General features: G+C 38.1%; 1 protein-coding gene across 2 annotated transcripts in view; it reads left to right on the forward strand.

Moving 5' to 3' along the window:
* AKAP9 (A-kinase anchoring protein 9) overlaps positions 1-21604 on the forward strand; it is a gene marked incomplete at both ends in the record, with an annotated part of 191974 nt that overhangs the window by 11923 nt on the left and 158447 nt on the right. For both annotated transcript variants that reach the window (XM_080702008.1, XM_080702009.1), the window contains one exon: positions 19079-19327. In XM_080702008.1, coding sequence (XP_080558134.1) covers positions 19079-19327 — 249 coding nt within the window. The remainder of the gene's footprint in view (positions 1-19078; positions 19328-21604) is intronic.

Below are 21604 nucleotides of genomic sequence, written 5' to 3' on the forward strand. Positions count from 1 at the left end.
TACAAGCTTGCATTACCATGCCCAGCTATACTAAATACATTTTTAAATACAAAAATTAAAGTACATTTTAAAAATAGAATAACATAAGCCTACTTGGGAGGCTGGAATAGGAGGTTTGAGGCCATCCTCAGCAACATAGACTCTCAGGAGTTTAACAAGACCCTGCTTCAAAATAGAAAATTAAAAGGGCCAGGGTGTAACTCAGAAGGAGATTGCCCCTGGGTTTAATCTCACTAAATAAATAAATAACCACAGAGAAAAACTACATATGTAGTAGAAGCAGATCATATAAAGTAAGCATATAGCCAGTGATTCCCAAGGTTTGCTGTATGAAAGTAGTTCCTGGGAAGCACAAAACATTTTTTTATATGTCTAGGTCATGCCCCATACCCAAATCAGAAATGATGGAATGGAAACCAGGCCTTATACTTTTGTTTTTTAAAGATCTGAAATGAGTAGTAAAGTTTAGAACCCACTGATAGAGCCACTTTGCATGATTCTACAACATTGTGATTATATGTCATAACTTCTTATGTGTCAGTTACTTTACATGGTATGCATCTGAAGATGCAGGGATGATTTAATGCCAGAAGGAAAACTGGCTATATTAGATACAGACAAAAGCATTTCAGCCTGCAAGTTCTCCGGTAGGGTGAACTTGCATACTGTACATTATGAAGTCATTTTAGTAGTATAGCTGTAGTTACATGAGTATTGAATCATACACAGATATTAGAATCCTCCATACGAGATGTCTCCCTCTGTTGCCATTCTGGACAACTTTGCTGCCTTCTTGCTCCATAATTTCAAGAGAAGAGTCTAAACCAGGTATGGTGATGTACCCTTCTAGTCCCAGCATTTGGGAGGCTGAGAAAGGAGGATTGCTGTTTGCGGACAGCCTCAGCTACCTAGGCCCTTTGCAACTCAGTGAGACCCTGTTTCAAAAGAAAGAATAAAAGATAATGCTGGGAGTGTAGCTTGGAGGTTAATGTCCCTGGTTCCATCCCCAGTACAGAAAGAAGAAGGAGAAGGAGAAGGAGAAGGAGAAGGAGAAGAAGGAGAAGAAGAGTTGTCTAATTGAATCACTTCTCTTTTCTCATCAAACAAGGGTGGGAGAAGTAGGGATGTTATGGATGGCAGGAATTGTGAGGACTGGTCAGTTGCCTAGAAAGGAAGTCATGTATGCTTTAAAAATACTTAAATGTTTCAAATACAAAACAATACATATAAAATGTATGCATAAGATAAAGATTAATGATACTAAGAATACCTATGTATCTATCATCAAGCTTAAGAAACGTGTGTGTGTGTGTGTGTGTGTGTGTGTACAAATATTTGAAACCCTTTCTCATCTAATACTACCCCACCACCACCTGAGGTAACAGTAGTTCTGAATTTATATTTAACTTGCTTCCAAGCTACACCTGCAGACCTACTTTTTATTCTTAATTTTGAAACGGGATCGTAATAGGTTGCAGAGGACCTCACTGAGTAGCTGAAGCTGGCTGTGAACCTGTGATACTCCTGTCTCAACCTCCCAAGTACTGGGATTACAAGCCTGAGCCAACATAGTTGGCTGTGTTTCTGAACTTTATGATATCATTATATGAAGTCTTTGGTGATTTTATTTATTTATTTATTTATTGTTTATTTATTTATTTATTTATTTATTGCAGTACTGGGGATGGAATCCAGGGATATTCTATCTCCAAGCTATACCCCCAGCCCTAATTTTTATTTTTTATTTTGAAATAGGGTCTCATCAAGTTGCAAAGGGCTTAACTAAGTATCTAAGGCTGTCCGGGAACCTTTATCCACCTGTCCCAGCTTCCCAAATGCTGGGATTACAAGCGCGCACAACCATACCTGGCTATTTATTTATTTATTTATTTATTATTTATTTATTTATTTATTGCAGTACTGGGGATGGAACCCAGGGGCATTTGACCTCTGAGCTACATACCCTTCCCTATTTTTTTATTCTTTATTTTGAAACAGGGTCTCACTAAGTTGCAGAGGGCCTCACTAAATAGCTGAAGCTGTCCGCGAGTCACAATCCTCATCCTCTGGACTCAGCCTCCGGAATGCTGGGATTAGAAGCATGCGCCATGCCAGGCTTTAGCTCTTTTTAATTTTGAAACAAGGTCTCACTGAGTTGGGAAGGGCCTTGCTATGTAGCTGAGTCTATCTGTGAACAGTGATCTTCCGGTCTCAGCCTCCTGAATGCTGGGATTACAAATGTGCGCCACCATACCCAGCCTGGTGATTTTTATTTTTGTTCAATTTAGAACATTTTTATATTCTACATAGTATTTCATTATGGGAATTTATCTCAGTAGCCATTCTTTTTATCAATATATTGGGGTAATTTCCACTTTCAGTACTACTAAAAATACTGCTGTGTTAATATTTTGTCTGCATGTACCAAGGGCTTAGAGGTTTGCAGAAATCATGATCCCATAGTCATGTAGTCCTTGAGTAGTGAGTTTATTCTTTAGGAGTAGTAAGTATGTTTGAGAACGAGGTAGAAAGAGGGAATAAATTCAAAGCAAACTGATACTTAGGGTTTATTATTTACCTGGTTTTATCACATAAATGATTTCTGACAGATATCCCTGAGAGCTCTTGGGACACTGAATATCCATCCATTGTCCATCAACAAAATCACCAGAGTAACCAGATGTAGCATTTATTTTTTAGTTAATATTTCTTACAAAAAAAAAAGCTTATCGGAATGAATCATCTGTAACTGAGGCTTATAAATGAACAAACCTCAGATAAACTGGCATACGTTTATATACTGCTAAGGGATTGTATCTACTTGTTACAGATATATCTTGCTTTAGGTGTTATCCTTTATGTGAACTGCAGTGTTAGTTTTTGTTTATTGTTAATGAAATTAAACTTCCTAATATGCAGATACCAAATAGGGTTAGGGACAAAGTATCATTCATTTCACTGTTAATTGTTAGTAATAATTAAAATGACAAAGCAGAGGTAGGTGGTATCTTAATAGCACTGTCTGTCTTTTGGGATGTGATTTCTGGTAAATACGTAGTTTTATTATCCTTTTAAAATAGTTATAATTTTATCAGTGAATATTCCCACAGATACATGACAGTGGAAGTCAGTGAAGATCTTTCAAAGAAGAAAGCAACTTCCCATAGTCTCCTAACCCACAAATAATCACCTAATAATTTGTTGTTGTTTATTCTTTGTCTCTATGCTTAAGTATGTTTTTAAACTTCACTTGATTCATTCTGTGGAACTTTGTTCTTTTTTCTTTTTTACCCAACTTTATGTTGAAAGCATTTTCTTACATTGAAAATTTGTTGAAGCCAGACATGGTGACACACAACTTGTAATCCTAGCATTTGAGAGGCTGAGACAGGAGAATTGTAGTTCAGCAAACAGCCTCAGCTACTACTTAGTGAGGCCCTTTGCAACTCATTGGGACCCTGTTTCAAAATAAAGAATAAAAAAATAGGGCTGGGGGTTTAGCTTGGAGGTAGAATGCCCCTGGGTTCCCAGTACTACAAAATTTCTTTTTTTTAATTTTTTGAAAACATTATTTTTTGGCAACTACATGATATTACATTGCTTGCTTGTTTCGTATTATTACCAGATCTTGACATATCATCTTAGGTTTTTTTTGTTTTGTTTTAAGAATTTGAAGGTATTCTGAAGTTTTGAGGAATAATGCCTAGAATTAATTGCTGGATGGTACCTCTTCCCCATAAAATAATCAGTTTTTTTATTCAACCAATAGTGATTAGGAACGTATTGTAATGGCTGTTCTAGGCTTAAAGTATATAGCCATTGATATTTATTTATTTATTTTGGTGGTACTGGGGTTCTTAGAAACACTTCTACCTCCAGACTATACTCCCAGACCTATTTTATACTTTTCATTTGGAAACAGGGTCTCTTAAGCCAGCAAGGCTGGCTTCAAACCTTCGTGATCCTCCAGTCTCTGCCTCCCAAGCACGGGATTACAAGCGTGCGCTACCACACCCGGCTATAACCATTGATTTTAATTAAAGATTCCTGTCTTCCTGGAGCTTACTTTCTAGATATTTGTTCTGAAATAAGATTTCATATAATCAGAAACATGAGTCTAAGTAGTGTTTTGATAATTTTATACACTTAGAATTGATTTGTCCTAAACATTATATTTTTATTCTTTATTTATTTCATTTGTGATCATTTAGTAACACATGATGTTTGTCGACATTTTTTTTTTCAAGAGACAGCTTACAATTTTCATAATGGCTGGTTTTTTCTCCTTAGACTTGAGGGTAGAGAGAGGAGAAAAGAAAGGAAATAAGTGGAGGATATTTTTTAAAAAAAACAACCCTACAAACTGGAAGAAATCTTAAAAGATCCTTCTTTTTTTGTTTTGTTTTGTTTTTGGTGGTACTGGGGTTCCTGGAAACCCTTCTGTCTTCGGGCTACACTCCCAGACACCTATTTTATACTTTTTATTTGAAAACAGGGTCTCTTAAGCCAGCGCGGCTGGCTTCGAACCTGCGCGATCCTCCTGTCTCTGCCTCCCAAGCGCGGGGATTACAAGCGTGCGCCACCACGCCCGGCTAAAAGATCTTTCTAATGTATCTTCTTGTTGTACAGTTGAAGAAACTGAATTCTGCCCAGGTTAAATGGTGTCATGTAGTCAGTTTGTTGCATAACAGTCCGGTACTCAATTATATGTAATTTATATTCTTTTTAAAATTCAACAGATATTTTGTTTATATATACCCAGGCAATGAAAAACAGAATCTGTTTTTTTCTTAGACATCAATGTATTCCAATGTATCTATTTTCAAATTATTGCATTAAATGAAACTATAAGATATAAGTAGGTTTGGTGGCTCAGTAATGTAGTCTTGTGGTCTTTTCCATTTTTTATTTTCTTAGTTCCGGTTGGCATTGTTATTTTCTTACAGTTTTGTTTATTTTTTGAGAGTGGGTCTTACTTTGTTGCTTGTGCTGACCCTGAACTTCTAGATTTGAGCAATCCTGCCTTAGCCTCTTGAGTAGCTGGAAATGTCGACTTGCTATCAGGTCAATTGTTATAATCTTCTTTGTTTCCTTATTAGACCAACAAAGTTTTGTTGTAATAGTTTATATAGCATTCTTGTTTGTCATTCATTAATAACTATTAAAAGGTGTGAATGCAACACTGGCCAGTACAAATAGTTAACATAATGAGAATTAATTAGGATTTACCAAATTTTCTACAGCAAAATATAGAAAACCATTTTCTTTTTAGATGTTTTTGGATAGTAGAGACCAGATCACACATTTAAAAATATTTTAGGAGGCGATTCAAAATGGCGACTGAGGGATACAGCACTTCTCAGTAGCTGAAACAAATAAAGTTCAACCACTTAGAAAGCAGTGTCTTAATCAACAAAATAAATACATCCCAGGAACAAAAACAGATCCAGGTACCTCGGCGGAAACCCTGAACTCGAAGAAGAACAAAGATTGGGCATCAGACCTGCTGCAGATACAACCGGGCCGCCCGCCGGTGGGCTGCCCAAACTGCACTCCCGAGTCCTGACTGATACCACCATGGCAAAATATCCCGAGACTGAAAACGGTCATAGAGCCTCATCTTAAGCAGCAAGCAGCGCCTACGTCAGAATCCTGTGAGCTCACCAGAGACAGGACCACAGCAGCACAGGGACTCCCACGGACGCCGGGACCAAGGAAGCCAGCTCCTCCCCCATCACCCACCCTCAACATTGGAAAAGCTCTACTGACTTGCCAGTACCTCTAAACTCCTAATACTAAGATTGGACTAAGCATAATACTCACAAAAAATGGGTAGAAACCAGAAAAACAGGACAGAGAATACTATAAATATGAGAATCAGGAATAATGAAGAGACAACAGAAATCACAAATACTGACCTACAAGAAATGCAAGAAGGGGAGTTCAGAATCTTGATTTACAATATGATGAAAGGATTTAAAACAAATCTAGAGGAGGTGAAAGATGAGTTAGAAACACTAAGAATCAGAAAGAGGTCTGGAATGAAATGAAAGAGTCAATAAGTGAAATGAAGACAGCAATAGAAAGAAATTCTGGAAGATTAGATGAAATGGAAAACAATATCAATGTTAGAAGACAGTACATCCCAAACCGAAAACACAGTCCGCGATATACAGAAATCTTTACAGCAACAAAACCTAAACATCCAGCATATATGGGATAATATGAAGCGTCCTAACTTATGGATAATAGGCATTGAAGAAGGGATAGAGGTACAGACCAAGGGCATCTGTAATCTTTTCAAAGAAATAATCTCAGAGAATTATCCAAACATGGAAAGAGACTTGGATCTTCATGTCCAGGAGGCATACAGAACTTCATTGAGACAGGACCAAAGAAGGACCTCCCCACGCCACATAATAGCCAAAATGACCAACATAGAGGCCAAGGAAGAAATCTTAAAAGCAGTGAGAACAAAAGGACGGGTGATATATAGAGGCAAAACAATAAGAATCACCCTAGACTATACAACCCAGGTCATGAATGCTAGGAGAGACTGGTACGATGTGATTCAGACCCTGGAAGAAAATAACTTCCAACCCAAACTAATCTATCCAGCAAAACTACTATTCAAAATCAATGAGGAAACAAAAGTGTTTCAGGATAAATAGAATCTTAAAAAATTCATGAATTCAAAGCCTACACTAGAGAAAATTCTTAAAGAAATAAACCATAAGGAAGAAAAAAGAAGCAGACTTTAGAACCAGAGAAGAGAGGAAGTTAATAAGTGAGCCACTTAAGTAAAGAAAAAAGACTAAACCACCCAAGAGTAGACAGAACACAAAATGGCAGAAAACAAAAATCATATTTCAATAATATCTCTTAACGTCAAAGGACTTAACTCACCAATCAAAAGACATAGACTGGCAATGTGTATTAGGAAACATAATCCAAATATATGCTGTCTGCAAGAAACTCACCTTACAGCCAAAGACATTCACAGACTGGAAGTGAAAGGATGGAAAAAGATATACCATGCTATTGGTAACCAAAAAAGAGCAGGAGTAGCAATCCTGATATCCAACAAAACAGACTTTAAAACACATCAAAGAGACAAATCAGGGCACTTTCTTTTATTAAAAGGAACAATACACCAAGAAGATATAATGATAGTAAATATTTATGCCCCAAATGTGGGTGCAACCACATTTGTAAAACAAACCCTTCTGGACATCAGATCCCAAATAGACCCAAATACAATAATTCTGGGAGACTTTAATACGCCTCTCACACCACTGGATGAATCTTCAAGGCAAAAGATGAGTAAAGACACTTTAGAACTAAAGGAAACCATAAACCAAATGGACCTAATAGACATTTTCAGAATATTTCAACCAGGAACTACAGAATACACATTCTTCTCAGCAGCCCATGGAACCTCTCCAAAATAGACCATATACTGGGACACAAAGAAAATGCCAGCAAATTCAAAAGATGTAATATAATTCCTTGCATCTTTTCAGACCACAATGGAATAAAAGTAGAAATCAACAACAGGAAATTCGAAAGAAAGTATTCAAATACATGGAGAATGAATGATACACTATTGAATGATGAATGGGTAAGAACAGAAATTAGGGAAGAAATAAAGAAATTTATGGAAACAAATGAAAACAGAGACACAACCTACCAAAATCTATGGGACACTAGGAAGGCAGTATTAAGAGGAAAGTTTATTGCATTGAGTGCCCACATAAGAAGGACAGAGAACCACCAAGTAAAGAACCTAATGACACAACTCAAGGACCTAGAAACTCTGCAACAGTCTACTCCCAAAGCCAGCAGAAGGCAAGAAATCATTCAAATTGGAGCAGAAATAAATGAAATAGAGAACAACAACAACAACAAAAAAAACAATTCAAAGAATCAATAAAACAAAAAGTTGGTTCTTTGAAAAGATTAATTGACTTGATAAACCCCTGGCCAACCTAACCAAAAGAAAAAGAGAATCAACTCAAATTATCAAAATTAGAAATGAAAAAGGAGATATCACCACATATAGTGAAGAAATTCAAAAGATTATCAGAAACCACTTTAAAAATTTATACTCCAATAGACTTGAAAACATGGAAGAAATTGATAGATTTCTAAACACAGTTAACCTTCCTACACTCAGCCAAGAGGATATAGCAAGCCTAAACCAACCAATAACAACCAAAGAAATAGAAACGGCAATAAAAATTCTTCCACCAAAGAAAAGCCCAGGCCCAGATGTGTTTCCAGCTGAATTCTATAAAACCTTCACTGAACAACTAATACCAATACTTCATAACTTATTCCAGGAAATTGAAAGAGATGGAACTCTCCCAAATTCCTTCTATGAGGCCAGTATCACATGAATCCCCCAAAACAAACAAATAAAGATACCTCAAGAAAGGAAAACTACAGACCAATATCCTTAATGAACATAGATGCAAAAATTCTAAACGAAATACTAGCTATACGCATTCAAAACTATATCAAGAAAATAATACAGCATGACCAAGTCGGTTTCATCCCAGAAAAAACAAGGCTGGTTCAACATATGCAAATCAATACAAGTTATTAACCACATAAATAGAACCAAGAACAAAAACCACGTATTCATAGCAATAGATGCCGAAAAAGCATTCGACAAAATCCAACACCCATTTATGTTAAAAACACTGCAAAAAATTGGGATAGAAGGAATGTACTTCAACATTATTAAGGCAATATACTGTAAACCCAAAGCCAACATTATATTGAATGGGAAAAAACTGCAAGAATTTCCTCTAAAGTCAGGAACAAGACAAGGATGCCCACTATCACCACTCCTTTTCAATATAGACCTTGAGACTCTTGCTGCAGCAAAAAGACAAGAGAAGGAAATCAAAGGAATTCACATAGGAAAAGAGGAATTAAAATTATCCTTATTCGCAGATGACATGATCCTTTATCTGGAAGACCCAAAGAACTCAACCAAAAGACTTCTGGAGCTGATTGACAAATTAAGCAAAGTTGCAGGATACAAAATCAACCTAAAGAAATCAGTGGCTTTTCTTTATGCCAACAATGAATCCACAATGAAAGAAACAAAGAAAACAATTCTGTTCACTATAACCTCAAAACCAGTAAAATACCTAGGAATAAACCTAACCCAAGATGTAAAAGACCTCTACAACAAAAACTATAAAACATTAAAGAAAGAAATTGAAGAAGACCTTGGAAGATGGAAAGATCTCCCGTGCTCATGGATAGGCAGGATAAATATCATCAAAATGGCCATTCTGCCAAAACTGATCTATAGATTCAATGCAATTCCCATTAAAATACCAGAGACATTCTTCAGAGACATAGAAAAATCAATCATGAACTTTATATGGAGAAAGAAAAGACCCAGAATAGCCAAAGCAATTCTCAGCATAAGAAACATGCAGGAGGCATTACAATCCCAGACTTCAAGCTATACTATAGAGCAATAGTAGTAAAAACAGCATGGTACTGGCACAATAACAGATATACTGACCAGTGGATTAGAATAGAAGATACAGAAACAAATCCACACATCTTTAGTCAATTAATCTTTGACAAAGGGGCCAAACTCATACGCTGGTGAATAGACAGCCTTTTCAACAAGTGGTGCTGGGAGAACTGGCTATCCATTTGTAGAAAGATGGAACTAAACCCCTATATCTCACCAAACACAGGATTCAACTCAAGATGGATCAAAGACTTAGAAATTAGACCTGAGACTGTGAAGTTAGTAGAGGAGAGCATAGGTTCAACACTACAACATATTGGCACAGGCAGTAACTTTCTCAACAAAACCTCCAAAGCTCAGGAAATTAAAGCAAGAATAAACAAGTGGGATAGCACCAAACTAAAAAAGTTTCTTCTCATCAAAGGAAACTATCAATAACCTAAAGAAGAAGCCTATAGAATGGGATAAGATCTTTACCAGCCACCATTCTGATAGGGGGCTAATATCCAGAATATACAAAGAGCTCAAAAGACTCTACACTAGCAAAACAAACAACCCAATCAAGAAATGGGCAAATGAACTAAATAGACACTTCACAAAAGAAGAGATACAAAGGGCTAATAGATAAATGAAAAGATGTTCTACATCACTGGCCATCAGGGAGATGCAAATTAAAACTACACTGAGATTCCATGTAACCCCAGTCAGAGTGGCAAGCATAAAGAAATCAAATAACAACAAATGCTGGCGAGGATGTGGGGAAAGAGGAACTCTTTTACACTGTTGGTGGGAATGCAAACTAGTTCAGCCACTATGGAGATCTGTGTGGAGATTCCTAAGAAAGGTGGGAATAGATCCACCATATGATCCAGCTATACCACTCCTGGGTATCTTTCCAAAGGGGTTGAATTCAGAGAACTGCAGCAACATATGCATACCTATGTTCATAGCAGCACAATTTGTAATAGCCAAAATATGGAACCAACCCAGATCTCCATCAACAGATGAATGGATAGCAAAACTTTGGCAAATACACACAATGGACTTCTATTCAGCCATAAAGAAGAACAAAATTATATCATTTGCAAGAAGATGGAAAGCCCTGGAGAACATTATGTTAAGTGAGATCAGCCAAGCACTGAAGGAGAAGGTACATATGTTTCCTCTAATATGCCCAAACAAGGAAACACAGAGGATACCAGTGGGACTCCAGATAATGGAGAGGAAATATCAGCAACGTTTGAATGGAAAGATAGGAGGAAGGCTGATCTAGATTAATGAGGGTCTATATCTGAATATGTGTAAAATTATGAATATGACATGGTTAACCTGGACAACCATTGGTGGGACGGGGGAAGAAAAAAAAGGGGTGGGGGGGAGAGGGCACCAAATATAGTTTGTATGTATACCATTTATGTTCAATAAAAAATTGTTTAGCCGGGCGTGGTGGCGCACGCTTGTAATCCCTGCACTTGGGAGGCAGAGACAGGAGGATCGCGCAGGTTCGAAGCCAGCCGCGCACGCTGGCTTAGGAGACCCTGTTTCCAAATAAAAATGTAAACATAGGTCTGGGAGTGTAGCCCGGAGGTAGAAGGGCTTCCAGGAACCCCAGTACCACAAAAAAAAAAGAAAAATTGTTTAAAAAATAAAATAAAATAAATGTGATAATAAAAAAATTAAATAAAAGGACATTTTGGCCGGGCATGGTGGCACACTCTTGTAATCCTTGCGCTTGGGAGGCGGAGACAGGAGGATCGCACAGGTTCGAAGACAGTGCGCTGGCTTAAGAGACCCTGTTTCCAAATAAAAAAGCGTAAAATAGGTCTGGGAGTGTAACCCGGAGGTAGAAGGGCTTCCAGGAACCCCAGTACCACCAATAAAATAAAATAAATAAATAAATAAATATTTTATAATATTCTCTCAGGGGGATGATATTTTGTATGTTTTTATTTTCCCTCTAATGTTTTTTTTTTTTTTTTGGTGGTGGTACTGGAGGTGGAACCCAGGGGCTTTCTACCTCCGGCTACACTCCCAGACCTATTTTATATTTTATTTGGAAACAGGGTCTCACTGAGTTGCTGAGAGACTCACTAAGTAGCTGAGGCTGGTTTCGAACCTGTGCAATCCTCCTGTCCAGCCTCCCAAACACAGGGATTACAAGCGTGCGCCACCACGCCCAGCATTCTCTCTAGTTTTGTCAAACAAAACTAAACAAAACACTTCAGTTTGGTGATTCTGTTTGTTCACATCGTGTGTGTGTGTGTGTGTGTGTGTGTGTGTGTGTGTGTGTGTGTGTGTGTCTGTGAGAGTATATATGTGTGTGTATATGTGTGTGTACACACACATACATGAATGTGATATGAGAACCTCTGTTGTCCTGGTTAGGTATATACATGCATGCATGTATGTATATGAGGCTGTTGAGTTAAGAAATTACGTCCTAACCTTTATTTCATTTGTTTCTCACAATTTGTAGAAATAATAGGCTGGCCTAGCCTGAAAGGTCCTACCCTTAGGAGCATATATTTTGATTCATGTCTAGCCCAGTGTGTATCGTATACTAAACACTCAGTAAACACTAATATACCAAATCAGATCTTAATCACTTGATTGTTTTGAAGGGACATTATAAAAACTTGATATTTTCATACAACATTTTGAAAACTTGTTGTTTTACTAAAATGATCATTTATATAAAGTTTACACATCTTGAGTTTAAGGAATAATTATTATTTATATTCAGTCATTTATTCATATTCTGGTCAACGTAGGACATTCACTTGGGATCTGAACCAGTCTGGGAAGACAAATGTATACAGACAATATCTTTCCAGTAAATCTTGGTACTATTTCTGTGACTACATATGTTAACACTTTTATAATTGGCTTCCAAATGACAAACACAGATGGCTGTAGTCTGAATTTTCAGCATGTTTTAGAATAAATGTTTTCTCAGTAATTTAAAGTGCATCATTTTAGTATCAGATGGTTACCTAATGAAGTTGATTTTTAAAGTATCTGATAACTTGCCGGGCGTGGTGGCGCACGCTTTCCCCGCGCTAGGGAGGCGGAGACAGGAGGATCGCGCAGGTTCGAAGCCAGCCGCGCTGGCGTAAGAGACCCAGTTTCAAAAATATAAAATAGGTCTGGGAGTGTAGCCCGGAGGTAGAAGGGCTTCCAGGAACCCCAGTACCACCAAAAAAAAAAAAAAAAGTATCTGATAACTTGCCATTTTTTAGATTTAAAATAAAAATAACAAATAACTATAAGAAATTAAATGTGTTATACCAACTTATTCTTTCTCTTACATTCTTATCAAACAGAACTCTTGCCAGAAAGCTATTTATGGGCATTATATCTCTGAAAATTAAATTTTGTTTTAATTCTTTTCTTGATAGAGGAGAGGCTATAGTGAGAGGGATTGTTTTTTATGTTTTCATTAACTTGTTGCCCATCTTTGTGATTAATTAATAGAATGATTATAGTTATGTATTTTCTCTCTTTTTTTGTGGTACTGGGGTTCCTGGAAGCCCTTCTACCTCCGGGCTACACTCCCAGACCTATTTTTTATATTTTTTTTTAAATTTGGAAACAGGGTCTCTTAAGCCAGCGCAGCTGTCTTCGAACCTGTGCGATCCTCCTGTCTCCGCCTCCTAAATGTGGGGATTACAAGCATGAGCCACCACGCACCACGCCCGGCATATTTTCTCTTTTTAAGGCATAAAAGAACCCAATCTAGTCTTATTCTTTTGGTTTTTTTCCTTTTAAGAGTGATTCAAATAACTAGAAAAAGTTTAATTTTGAAATCGAGCAGCTTTTTTTCTTTTTTTTTTTTCAGTACTGAGGATGGGACACAGGGTCATTCTACCTCCAAGTGACACCCTCAGCCCTATTTTTTATTCTTTATTTTGAAACAGGGTCTCACTGAGTTGCAAAGGACCTCACTAAGTAGTTGAGGCTGTCCCAAACCGCAGTCCTCCTTTCTCAGGATCCCAAATGCTGGGATTACTAGAGTGCGCCACCAAGCAGGTCTCCGAGGAAGGATCTATCCATCAATCTATCTGTCAGCACTGGGGATGCAACCCAGGGGCATTCTACCTCAGAGCTACACCCCCAGCTCTATTTTTTATTCTTTATTTTGAAATGGTCTCACTGAATTGTGGAGTGCCTAAGTAGTTGAGGCTGTCTGCGAACTACATCCTCCTGTCTCAGCCTCCCAAATGCTGGGATTATAAATGTGTGCCACCACACCCAGCTCCGAGGAACTTTTAAATAAAGTATAATTAGATAAGTCTCATCTCATTTTAGTGCTCAGATTGTCTCAAACAGTGATTAAAATTATTGTTTAGTGGTAATTTGTTTTTTAATCTCTGGGGATTGAACCCAGGGGTTCAATCTGAACTACACCTCCAGCCCCATTTTATTTTTTACTTTGAAACTTGGTCTTACTAAGTTGTAGAGGGACTCGCTAAGTTATTAAGGCTGGCCACGAACCTGCAATCCTCCTATCTCACACTCCCAGGTACTGGGATTACAAGCATGTGTCACCATACCTGGCTTAGTGGTAAAAGATAAATTATCCTTTTTTTCAACATTTTTTTTTTAATTTTTGGTGGTACTGGGGTTCCTGGAAACCCTTCTACCTCCGGGTTACACTCCCAGACCTATTTTTATATTTTTATTTGGAAACAGGGTCTTTTAAACCAGTGGGGCTGGCTTTGAACCTGTGAGATCCTCCTGTCCCTGCCCCCCAAGTGCGGGGATTACAAGCCACCATGCCACCACGCCCAGCTATTCAACATATGTTTATTGAATATTGTTCTAGACTTTGAATATACAGAACTGAACAGAATAGAGGTCCTCATGGAGCTTACCTTCTGGCTTATTATTGTGAAAAAATTATATGACCTTTTATGATGTTACATAGGCCTAAAACAATATTTTTGTCATTATATATACTTAGCAATAATTCATTCTAAATACTATAATGCCTACTATCTTTTTTATTTGGGTTCATCTTGCTGTGGATACTGTTGTCACAGGTTTTTATTTTTAATCAACCTTTTATAATGCAGTTAATAATTTTCCTCCTTTGTTATATATTTGCATATTTGAATAACTATTAAAAATAAATTACTTATATAACCTAACAGAAATGGAATTTTAAACAAAATTTTCTTCTTTGCCTTTATATTTTCTGCTAAGTATATTCTAGTGCAGAAAACATGGTATTTTAGAATTTTTTTGGAATTGAATATAAATATTAAGAATGTTATTATTAATCTTTTTTGTTAGTTGATGTGCCTGGACTTCTGATTCTGTTTACAGATATTGCATTCAATAGCCCTCTAGTTGGTTTATTTTTAAGAATGAATTTGCTCTTCTCCAGAGCAAATTCATGTGCATTCCAGCAGCTTAATGATGAGCAGAGAGACAACTGGTTGTGCACCTGTTCCCAAGGCAGACATGAGTTGGCATAACTGGGGATGGGGGGATTGCTATATAACTGGAAAAATTTGAAATGTGATATTTTTATATAAGATATTTTATGCTATTTATAAATAATTATTTTGTCAATAGCATGTTTGATAGTTAATAGCATAATATACTTGATAGTTAATAGCATATGCTATTTATAAATAATATTTGATAGTTAATGACATCAGTATCATTAACAAGGTAATATTTTAATATTTTGTAAGAAACTTATTGGCCATTTTTATAATTGGTCTAATAGTTACAGTAATTCTAATCATATATTTCCTTTCTTAAGGCACAAAGGAACATACTACTGGTCTTATTCTTTTGTTTTGCTCCTCTTAAAAGTAATTTAAGAGCTCAGATTAAATTTAGATATTGTTCCTTAGTAGTTGCTTCATTTAAAAAATTAGAAAATACATTGTTACAAAACTAAATGAGCAAAAGGAAAAATACCTGTAATCTCAACCCAGAAATACACCAAAGTTAGGGTGATAGTTTTGCACAATTTACCTATGGCTATGAATACAGTATTATTAAAATTCAAGTCATATATATATATATATTTTTTTTGTGTGTGTGTGTGTGGTACTGGGGATGGAACCCTTCTACCTCCAGGCTACACTCCAAGACCTATTTTATATTTTTGTTTGGAAAACAGAGTCTTTTAAACCAGCGAGGCTGGCTTCGAACCTCACGATCCTCCTGTCTCTGCCTCCCAAGCACGTGGATTACAAGCGTGTGCCACCACGCCCGGCTATGTATAATTTTTGACAGCCATGAGCCAGAGACCTGTCTTTCCTTGTTAAAAAGAAATTTTTCTTTTATTAAAATAGGCCAGGCGTAGTGGCGCATGCTTGTAATCCCAGCATTCGGGAGGTGGAGACTGGAGGATTGCAGTTTCTGGACAGCCTCAGCTACTTAGTGAAGCCCATTGCAACTCAGTGTGACCCTGTTTTTCTTTTTCTTTTTTTTCTTTTTCTTTTTATTTGGTGCATTGTAATCATATATCACATTGGAATACAAGACTTGAGAGGATATACAAGCATACATCATCCAGTTAGCCCTCATCTACTCCCTGTCCCATTCCCTCCTCCTCCCTTGATCCCATGCTTGTTTGGTGCTTAACTTTGATACATTTGTTTATGTACCTCCTGCGTTTTAAAGAGGCTCCATCCTCCCCTATTCCATACCCTCTGATTGGTCACCTTAATTGTTTAGCTATAGGGCCCTTTCTATAGCTCGACCTCTTCCTGTTGTCCCTTTCCTCCTAGTTATTGCTGATTAGGGGAAGCATCTGGTTTTTATTTTCTGCGATATTTCTCTGTGCGTGCCGTGTTGCAAGTACCGATCCCTCTCTTGACGGCCCCCAGTAGTGGCCTGGCTACCCAGTGGACTGATCCAGACCTTGCTGGCTCAAGCAGCGGCCTAACCCCTCGGCTGGCTCTGATCTTAGCCTCGGTGGCCCTAGCACCGGCCTAGCCTCAAGGCAGGCTCCTTCCCAGCCTCACTGGCCCTGGCACCGGCCTAACCCCTCAGCAGACTCCGATCCTGGCCTTGGAGGCCCCAGCACCTGGCCCCGGTACCGTCCTAACCCCTTGGCAGGCTCCGATTCCGGCCTCGGAGGCCCCAGTAGCGGCCTTGCCTCAAGGCAGGCCCCGTCACTGGCCTACCCCTCGGCAGGCTCAGATCCCGGCCTCGGAGGCCCCAGCACTGGCCTTGCCTCACGGCAGGCTCCGAAACCCTGTTTCAAAATAAAGAATAAAAAATAGGATCGGGAGTGTAGCTCGGAGGTAGAATGCCCCTGGGTTCCATTCCCAATCCGGGGGGGGGGGGGGGAGGCCGGGCATGGTGGCACATATCTGTAATCCCAGCATTTGGGAGGCAGAGACCAGTAGCCAGACAGCCTCAACTACTTATACTTAGCGAGGCCCTTGGCAACTCAATGAGACCCTGTTTTCAGAATATAAAAAGAATAAAAAATAAGACCTGGGGAGTAGCTCTGAGGTACAATGTCCCTGGGTTTCATCCCCAGTACCGCAAAAAAAAAAAAAAAGTCATGCTGCAGTACTATTTTATACCTGCTGCTGTGTGTCATAAATATCTTTACCAGTGGATGGTTCACACTGGTATATTTAATATGGATTCATCATAGTTAACCCAGTGTTACCTAAAATGTGTAATGGATACCTCTGATTTTAGGTGGTGAGGAGATAGTTTAGGTATATCCTGGCCTAGTGTTAAAAGAAACATCGATTGTGAGAAATTATCTTTTCTAGTTTTCTTTTTTCTTTCTTTCTTTCTTTTTTTCTTGTGGTACTGGGGATGGAACCCAGGGGCATTCTACCTCTGAGCTATACCCTCAGCCCTATTTTTTAGTCCATTTATTTATTTATTTATTTATTTATTTATTTATGGTATTGGGGATGGAACCTAGAAGCATTGTACCTCTGAGCTACACCCCCAGCCCTATTTTTTAGTCTTTTTTATTTTTGAAACAGGGTCTCACTGAGTTGTGAAGTGCCTTGTTAAGTAGCTGAAGCTGTCCACGAACCATAATCCTCTGGTCTCCACCTCCTGAATGCTGGGATTACCAGCATGAGCCACCATGCCTGGCATCTAGTCTCTCTTTTTTTTATTTATTTAATTTTTATTTTTGTGGTACTAGGATTGGAATCCAGGGACATTGTACCTCAGAGCTACATCCCAAGCCCTATTTTTACTCTATTTTTGAAATGGGGTCATACTGAGTTGCAAAGGGCCTGGCTAAGTAGCTGAGGCTATCTGCAAACTGTGATCCTCCTCTGGTCTCAGCCTCCTAAAAGCTGGGATTACAAGCGTGCCCCACCATGCCCAGCCTTCTTTCTTCTTAGGATAGCCAAAAATTTGTTTGATGCTTGTTTATCTTTAACACCCTTTTAACACTTACCCATTTCTCTGGTAGTCTTCAGCAATATCTAAATAAAATTTTAATAATAGATAATCATTCTTAAAATTTGCTTATTTCTTTAAAAAAGTGATATTTGTAATTTGTGCTAAAGATTTAAGTCTCCTTTTAAAATAAATTTTAAATTAAAAAGTCCACTTGTTAAATTGGGCATGGTGACACATGCTTATAATTCCTGTGCTTGGGAGGCTGAGACAGGAGGATCGCACAGGTTCAAAGCCAGCCTTAGCTACTTTGTGAGGTTCTCAGCAACTTAGTGAGACCCTATTTCCAAATAAAATATTAAAAAATAAGTCTGGGAGTATAGCCCAGAGGTAGAAAGCCTCTGGGTTCCACTCTCAGTACCACCACCACCCCCCCAAATGCACTGGTTAAAACATATTAAGCAAATGATACATATAGTTGACACTAGTATATGGCAGAAATCTTGATGATAATATTTAAGTGATAAAGGGTAATATAATACTGTTTGAAATTTTAATTATTTCTAATCTTGTAAGTCACAGTGACTATTTGTATATCTAAATATTTTAACATAAGCAAATTATCTTTAGCATCAGGTAGTAGAAGTCCCAGAAATTCCAAATGTATTTGGTGTGTGTGTGTGTGTGTGTGTGTTTTATATAATTTTTTGGGGGGAGTAGTGCTGGTAATTGAACCCAGAGATGCTCTACTGCTCTCCCAGCTCTTTTTATGTGTTGAGACAGTGTTTAACTGAGTTGCCCAGGCTGGCATGGCTTTTGCAATCTTCTTGCCTTAGCCTCTCAAATCACTGCAGTTACAGGTATGCATCACTGCATCTGGCTTTCATAGAATCTTAAATCCAGAGATTATACTTTTACTAAATGATGAAGTGAATGAGTGTGTTATTTTCCCTTATTCTACCTAACTCTGAGCTGATTTTCTTTTCTTCAGACATGACATTTTTAGTTCTTACTCAATATTTCAGCAAGTTCATTTGGAAGCAACTAATATCTTTACACTCTGATAGTTATTCTTATAATAAAACTGCAGCATTTGTTCTTTATTATAATTTTTATTTAGTGATAATTTGAATTTTTAGAGAAAGTAACCCAAAGGTACTTTTTTCTTCATAGCAATAAAGAAAATTTGTTTTTTATGATAATGGTGTTTTTTTTTTTTTCCTGTAGCTTGCCCAGTTTCGACAAAGAAAAGCACAGTCTGATGGGCAGAATCCTTCCAAGAAGCAGAAAAAAAAGAGGAAAACTTCAAGCAGTAAGCATGATGTGCCTGGCTTGAATATAGATCAGTCACAGAGTGATGACATGTACATAAATAGTTCTCAGGGAGTAGGATCAGCCATGACTTCTGAATCAACAACAATGAGAACTCAGCACAGCAGAGAAATAATCAAGCATGACCAGGTCTTCTCTGTTGAAGTAAGTATTCAGATTTTAAATGTTATAGTTCTTTTTTTGTTTTTAGTACTGGGGTTCCTGGAAGCCCTTCTACCTCCGGGCTACACTCCCAGACCTATTTTACATTTTTTTATTTGGAAACAGGGTCTCCTCAGCTAGCAAGGCTGGCTCCGAACCAGCGCGATGCTCCTGTCTCCGCCTCCCAAGCGCAGGGATTACAAGCATACGCCACCACACCCGGCTAAATGTTATAGTTCTAAGTGGAAAGTATTTCAAACGAAAGCAGTCATTAGCACTCTATGCAGTTGATTGGGATTTTTGTGAGGTTTTGTGGGGGGTTTTTTGCACATGTTAGTAGTAAATTATTATTATTATGGTCAGTAATTAGATACTTAGTAACCTCTGAAAATGTGTTTTATGAGATTCATCCTGCAAGCATTTATTGAGCAACAGTAATGCACCAAGGATTGAGCTACAAAACTACACAGAGAATGTTAGTTTATTGGGAAGGCAGAGCTTTGTAAGGATACACAGTAAACTCTGTGTAAAGCTATGCTACCAACAATGCACATGATACTCTAGAGAACTGCCCAAGTCATCCTTGTGTATGTTATGTGGGAAGGTTTCTTGGAAGGGATAATAAAAAAGATTCTTAAAGTATGAGTTGAAGTTAGAGACAAAGTGAGTGAAACAACATCTGTGCAAAAGAAATAGCATTTGCAAAGACATAAAAATGTGTGCCTTGGATCTCAAAGTGATGGGCTAAAGAGGTAGTAAGTGTGAGGGTTTGAAGATTGGACTTGGCCCATGGACAATAGTTGAAGCTCAGGAATGTTAACTCTTGCCACCACCCCTACTTCACTTAATGATGTAATTTTCAAGAATAAAGAGATGTGGGAGATATACGCACAAAATGATTTTCCCCCAGTTCTCTCCCATCTCCCCTCATTTCTTATACAAGATACTGAAATTGGCACTGGTATTCTCACATATATACTATGAACTGTATTTTGATGTGCCACTGTAATGCACCAATAGAAGTTTTGAGTGAGTGAGGGGTGGGGAAAGAGAGGGAGGGGTGGGAGAGCCAGGCACAGTCGCGCACACCTGTAATCCCAGTTCTTGAGAGGCTGAGATAGGAGGCTCACAGGTTTCAGGCTAGCCTCAGCAACTTAGAGAGTCCCTTAGAAACTTAATCCCTGTTTCAAAATAAATAAAATAGGGCTGGGAGTGTAGCTCTGGGGTAGAAGATCCCTGGATTCAACCCTCAGTACCACCAAAAAAAAAAGGAAAGGAAGGAAGGAAATGGGGAAGATAGATAATGGATGGATGGATGAATGGGTGGGAGGCATTAAGGGTGGATTGGGATGGTGGGTGGAATGGTTGGGCAACTAACCAAGACCATTACCAGAGAAGGGTGGATTGATTAGGAGGAAGAGTGTTAGGGCATATGATGATTATTATTTTGATTGTGCCATGGCATATTAATGTAGAAACAGCAAGATTTGGATATGTAGGTATTTGAGCTTTGTTCAAGAAGTCAGTGTAGCGATGGAGATATGTTATTCATCCCAAGAGTAGGATAGCTCCACCCATGAAAGAATAAGAATACAATGTGAAAAGAATAGAATGGAACATGCAGCTGTGTGTGCTGTGTAACAATTATTCGTTCTTCAAATATAGGCATTTTCCATCACCTTCCATGGTTGGAGTTTCTGCTTATGCTAAAGTAGTGAATACTGAGCCATTTCTCCTAGGGGAAATAGAGTCACGTTCCTGTGAATCACAAATCACAATGTTTTGTCCACTAATTGTTATACATCATTTTATATGTTTCTGTTTCAGTGTGCATTTTAAAATGTTTATTGTTGATTCATTAGCATTGAACTGTTGTTAAGGAATCAACAATATGTTTTAAAACATATTGGACAATATAAAATAAGAGGACATGAAACAAATACACATAAATAAGCACCATAGCCCACATCTGAACAGAGCTTATCTACTGTGCATTTTCTCCATAAGGCACATCATAACCTTCTGGCTCTTAGAAACAGTAGATGGCACTTATGCATTAAACTTTGAGGGACCATTTTAAGCAATGAAATCACCAATAAAAAATATATATAGCCAGGCGTGGTGGTGCACACTTGTAATCCCTGCACTTGGGAGGCAGAGATAGGAGAATCACGCAGGTTCTAAGCCAGCCGCACTGGTTTAAGAGACTCTGTTTCCAAATAAAAATATAAAATAGGTCTTGGAGTGTAGCCTGGAGGTGGAAGGGCTTCCAGGAACCCC

Source organism: Muscardinus avellanarius (assembly GCF_963383645.1).
Source record: "Muscardinus avellanarius genome assembly, chromosome: 9".
NCBI lineage: Eukaryota > Metazoa > Chordata > Mammalia > Rodentia > Gliridae > Muscardinus > Muscardinus avellanarius.